The sequence below is a fragment of the Hippocampus comes genome, unplaced genomic scaffold (assembly GCF_001891065.2).
Source record: "Hippocampus comes isolate QL1 unplaced genomic scaffold, H_comes_QL1_v1.1 scaffold201, whole genome shotgun sequence".
In the NCBI taxonomy this organism is placed as follows: Eukaryota; Metazoa; Chordata; class Actinopteri; order Syngnathiformes; family Syngnathidae; genus Hippocampus; species Hippocampus comes.
Window position 1 is genome coordinate 52,049 of NW_017805558.1, and position 6,031 is coordinate 58,079.

General features: G+C 43.1%; 1 protein-coding gene across 1 annotated transcript in view; it reads left to right on the forward strand.

The window, feature by feature from the left end:
• The first annotated feature begins 4,202 nt into the window (after positions 1 to 4,202).
• LOC109521802 (zinc finger MYM-type protein 1-like) overlaps positions 4,203 to 6,031 on the forward strand; it is a 4,092-nt gene continuing 2,263 nt past the window's right edge. Inside the window, exons 1-2 of the mRNA XM_019879857.1 lie at positions 4,203 to 4,272; positions 4,351 to 4,782. Coding sequence (XP_019735416.1) covers positions 4,266 to 4,272; positions 4,351 to 4,782 — 439 coding nt within the window. The 5' untranslated portion in view covers positions 4,203 to 4,265. The remainder of the gene's footprint in view (positions 4,273 to 4,350; positions 4,783 to 6,031) is intronic.

The window sequence follows — 6,031 nt, forward strand, 5'->3', positions numbered from 1 at the left end:
GCCACCCAAGACAGCGTTGCTCAGCTGATGTCATGCAATGAACTTTTAAAGCCAGCCACGGGACGCTTCGTAGTCCTCGATGGCCATAGTTAGCGCGATGGAAGTCGCCTTCTCTCTAATTTGCGCTCCAGTTAGCATCAGGTTTTTAGCATGATAATAAGTAAAGCATTCCAGGAAACGTTCATTGATTTGACTGACCGGGCCACAAACAATTTACTCTGAGCAGCTAATCGGATGCTCAGTAAGCCAATGGCAGAGCAGCTTTGAGTATGTTGCGTTCAGGAAACTCGCAGCTGTGACCGAAATAAACATTGTTCACTATGTAAACCAGTGTGGTGGTTGCTGTTGCCGTTTCCGAACGAAGCAGTAGAGGTCGCTGTTGGATTAGACTTTGTTGTAGTGAATGTCTTCGCGAGGCAGGACCAGAGAAAATGATTTCGTATAACGCAACAGGGTTTTTTTTTCGTCGTATGGGGGGCAGGAGAATGGGAATGGTGTGAATGCATGAAGATTTTTTTCAAATTAGGGGGTATTTTCGCCCATGTAGGTTTCGTTCTTGAGGAGTTTCACTGTGTGTATATATATAGAATCACTTTCTTCAATCTAGCCTTGATCTGAATCAAAACCAAATCAGTTGAATTGCGCTGCCCTTCTACAGAGTTATTTGGAAGTTAATTTGGCGTTATCTTACTTATAAACTAAGGTAAATTATAGCCCCTCACCTCACATACTTTGTAGTGACATTAGCAATAAAATCGCATAAAAGCCATTAGCGTGGCAATTAATCAGATCTTAAAATTAAATGTGCATATATCTCTGCTGAACACGCTTAATTAAACGACCTCATGTGCATGTGACAAAACAGCTTAGAAGGCGCAGAAATATTCTGTTGATACCAATTTCTATATTTCTCAAATGAAAAGGAGCTCGTCTAAGCTACCAAGGAGACGTTCTGAGGCTAATTCTATCGGATTTACTGAGAACTGAATTGAGCCACATGCACACGTGACCACCTCATGAAACATTTTTCTTGGTGTTTGACGTAACAAATTCTTTTAGTTGAAAGTCTTGACTGACGACTGCTCGCAGAAGCAGTACTATTTCTTGGATGTACAGAGAGTTGTTTTCTCAGATTTAATTGTTCCAAATGTCCCTCATTAGGCATCTCAGGGGAGAAGGATCAGTCATTTATCCATTTTGACCTCATATCACCAGCCAGGCTGACTCCAATTCATCTTCATGTTGTTCCCCAGAGCTCCTTCATGTCGTCAACATGCAACGTGCAACAGTGTGCACTTTTATAAAGAGGAAGAGATTAAGGCAGGGAAATCAGTCGAACAACTGGGTTGTGTTGACCACAAAAATTGCTTGATGCAAAAATGTATCCCTCAAAACTATCTAATTGTCATGATTCTGTTTGTGACCAACAGGTGGCACTGCAGGGTTCTCCCTGCAGCTGCACACCTGTTGGTCGTTATCTAATTATGGCTTTAAAAGGACTCGGCAAGACCACTCAGTGTCGGGCCATTGTTTCTTTGTTGCTGTCATGTCTACTTTGTTTGCTGTAGCTGTCGTGTTCTCGATTATGTTTTGTTGACTGTTAGTTTTAGCTACAGCTTGGGTTTTGTTTGACACTTTGGATTCTCTTTGTTTTTTAGGACTTTGGTTGTTTTGGATTCAGTTTTCTCTGTGTTTTATTAAATACAATTCGTCAAGTTCACCCTGCTCCTCCCTCCTGCAGGCTTTTTGGGGTCCACCACCACCTCGCAAACATGACAACATCTAAGGTAAACTAGTAGTCAGCCTATAGTGGATTTAAGCCATGGTTGCATACTTCATTTTTCTTAAGTTTGCTTTGAACACAACAGTCAGGCTATGTTGATTCTGTTGGTCCTTCTTGCGCGGAAATCACTTTACGGTTTTGTGTAGACATCATTTCGGATGACTACACTTGGTTCGATGACAACACTGGAGACGTTTTATTTTCGCTAGGTCGCTACCACTGCACCGCTGAACTTTCGTTCTCATGTCACCACCTCTGCGCACCGTCACTGTCAGACGAACACAGAGAAGCTCCACCCGCTTTATTTATATGGACACGGAACACTGTAACCTTCCACACAAAATAGTTCCAAACAAGTAACAATCGCGTCAATGGCGTACATCGTATTCGACAGGCTGCCTGCTCTTTATTCACCAGAGGCTCATCAACCTAGTCTCTTATTTCTCTCCCGAAACAGTGTCTTCTCCCGCTTGGGATACCTTAGCCTTCTCCGTTACGTACAATCTCTACACAGCTTGTAATGGAGGCTCTCGCTGGCAATCTGTAGTGGAGTCGTTAGATGCAATGCCAATGATTTCAGCTTGAGTCGAGCTGTGGACAATGTTGACAGGCTTGCATGCAGTATCCATACATTTAGCTATGGCTTCAGCAAATTTTTTCTTTGCCGTGTCATCCAGTTTCTTCGCTTTGAAATGATCCATAGCTGCCTGTCTAGACGAGGGGGCGGAGTACTCACATCAGCTGTGTGCTTGGCCATCAAGTGGTATTTCAGACTCGACGTGCAATGATGATAGCTCAGTTTACGACCGCAAAACATACAGGTAACTTTGGTCTTGTCAGTGGAGCAATCTGGCAACTTTTTAAAAGTAAACTTTCCATTCATAAACTCTTTAAGTATCAGTTTTCGGTGTCTCGCGCTGCCGTGGCTGGCAAAACAAACGTGCATGGACCTATGCAGCGCGCTTGTTGTTTTGTTTCTGGGTTATTTATAGAGAAACATCACACCCGCTGTGACGTGTGCCGCGTTAATCTCGCGAGAAAAAAATTAATCCCGTTAAAATTCATTTAAATTAATGCCAATAAAAACGCGCTAAACTGACAGCTCTAACATAGAGAGAGAGAGAGAGAGAGAGAGAGAGAGAGAGAGAGAGAGAGAGAGAGAGAGGGTTCAACCGCACACCCTTTTAAGAAATGTTGGAACTGAACTACAGGAGCAATGTGGATTGAGATAAAACACCGGGCGTCGCAAGGCAACACTCAGACAAACTGACGCACACAGACTCTACAGTAGGCTCCACTTAGAAATCAGTGGCCTACCAAGATGAATTGCCATGGCCATTAAATGGCACCAAAGACTTGTAACAAGACTGGCTAAATGGCACCAATGACACATGAATGACAAGCCAGTGACATCTGTTACACCAAATGCACTTGTACCTTGTTAAAATGAAATCATGTATTACCCATCAATCTTCAAAAAGGTCCTCTTCCTTCTCTCCAAAGTGCAGTACGAAAGCATGGATAACTGCTTCACGTCTTGCTTCAGTGCTTAGGTTCTGTTAAGAGATTAATATTGTGTCAATAACATGAACTGTCAGGCTGAGAACATCCAGCAGTAGCATGTGCCACGATTTGCAGAGCCATAAGTGGAAGATAGGAACATACAGGCCAATAGGATTTAAGGGATAGTTCACTTTAAATGATGTTTTGTTCTACAGTATTCGGTGGTATGCTTTGGACGTTGAAAGTGAAATATCCCCATGTATGGCAGCATTTGCTACTAACGCAAAATGCCAGGGATGTGCTTTCAGGGGAGGCAGATGAGGCAGAGCCTCACCTCTGAATGCGCATTGCATTGTGCAATCATCATAAACTGGGTTGATACATACAACTGGCGCGTGCTGCTTGCCGTATATCTGTATGTCGCCAATATAATGTTTGCAGATACGTTTATTTGACCTGTTTTTCCACAGTCTGGCTAATGTTTTTAACCATAAAAGTTTCATGTTTTTTTTTTTGGTGACATATTTAGATTTGCTGATGGGAAATAAAACCGTAGTGAAAAGGCAGAGGTTGCGGCAGATAGTTCTCTGCCGCAATGAAGAGGGCGTACGTGAGCAAACGGGTACGTTGCGCTGTTCTTCTGCACAGAGGCGCCACGCGAGTCAAGTGCGATCCTTTTTTTAATTTGCTACATCGGACTGCCAAAATGGAAGAGGAGGATTATATATCAAAGCTTAAAAACTTCTCAAAACTGGACTTTCAGTCAAAAGTGGACGTGATTAACACAGGTAGACCAACGCCGGAGCTAAAAGGTTTGCTTCAAACTACGGGACAGCCAGGACAGAAGATAACGCACACTTTTCAAATGGAGTGGTACACCCGAAAAGAATGTGGTTCTTCGAAAAACCGTCTTTCCTGCTTTCCCTGCCATTTGTTCTCAAATTGTGACAATATCTGGACTAACACGGGATATTGTGACATGAAAAATTTACCACGAAGCCTCAGCAAACATGAGAGATCGACCACCCACATTCAAAGCCAGATTGCTTTAAAAACTTTTGGAAGCTCAAGGATCGATTTGGCACTGAACGAACAGCGCAGGCTCAACGTTAGCATCCACAATGCCAAGGTAAAAGAAAACCGAGAGATTTTGAAAGACCTCATTAATGCAACCTGCTTTTTAGCTAAACAGGAGTTGGCATTTCGTGGTCACGACGAGAGGGCAAGCTCTTCTAATCGTGGCAATTATGTAGAACAATTACATGCTTTTGCTGAGAAAGATGAGAGGTTCGCTAGACATTTGGACTCATCCACTGTGTTTTCTGGCTTGTCAAATAGAATACAGAACGATCTAATTGAAGCAATCGGTGATGTGATAAGAAATGATATAAAAAGGGAGATTAACGCTGCCCCATTTGTTGCTGTAGAGGTAGACAAGACTACGGATATCACAAACAAAGCAGAGATCTCTGTTATTTTGCGCTATGTAACCAAAAGTGAAGTGAACTGTGTGGTGAAGGAAGCATTTTTAAGATTTGATGACGTGAGTGATAATAGGCGAGCCCCTGCTGTAGCTGCGTATGTCTTGGAAGTGTTGGAGAAATACAGCTGTGTTGAAAAACCAGTAGCGCAAACACATGATGGACCTGCTGTGATGGCATCAGAGCTTAATGGGGTGCAGGCCAAAATTAAAGAAAAGGTGCCCGAGGCCATGTTTACACACTGTTATGCACACAAACTGAATCTTGTGCTGTTGCATTCAGCAAAATGTATGCCTGAGACTCGAATGTTTTTTACAACACTTGAGGGACTAGGGTCATTTTTTTAGCAAGACCACGAAGCGCACCCAGTTACTGGATGATGTTGTGAAACTGTGCTTACCAAGAGCAGCGCCCACGAAATGGAGCTCAAATTCTCGGCTGCTGCAGACAACAAGCATGTACCAATCTGATCTGTGTGCTGTATTCCGTATCATGATGGAAAATCCTGACAGCTGGGACAATGACACTCAAATGATGGCCACTGGACATGATTGATGGCTGTCAAAAGCATCGACATGCTTTTTAATTATGGCATATGAGGGCATTTTCAGCAAAAATGCACAATTTAAAACGATAGATTCTGTACTCAAACCCCCTCTGCCTACTTGCTCGGATTCCTCACCCGAGATGTGCAACAGATTCCTTCAGTTTTTCATTGATAAGGTCTCTACAGCTAGGACTCCGGTCTCAAATACCGCATCTGACCCCTCTGTCCATATTCCGTGTTCAGCTGTGCTAAATTCTTTTGAAACTGTGTCCTTGACGCTTTTGGAGGATGTAGTTCGCCAGAAGAAGCCATCTGGCTCTCCCTGTGACTTTCTTCCCCCGCATTTCTTTCACGAGGTTCTACCGAGTGTTGGTGCATCGGTGTTGGACATCATCAACAGCAGCCTCTCTTCTGGTATAGTTCCCCAACAGTTTAAACATGCTGTGGTCCAACACTTGATCAAGAAACCTGGTCTTGATCCAGATGTGCTGTCAAATTTCAGGCCCATTTCCAAACTGCTTTTCATTTAAAAAATTGTGGAAAATGTGGTGCACATGCAGTTGAAATTTTTCTTGGATGAACATAACATCTTGGAGGTCTTCCAGTCAGGTTTCAAGACGATGCATAGCACAGAGTCAGCCCTGTTACACGTTTCTAATGACATCCTGCTGGCAAATGACACTGGAGACTACGTGTGTCTAGTTTTATTGGATTTAA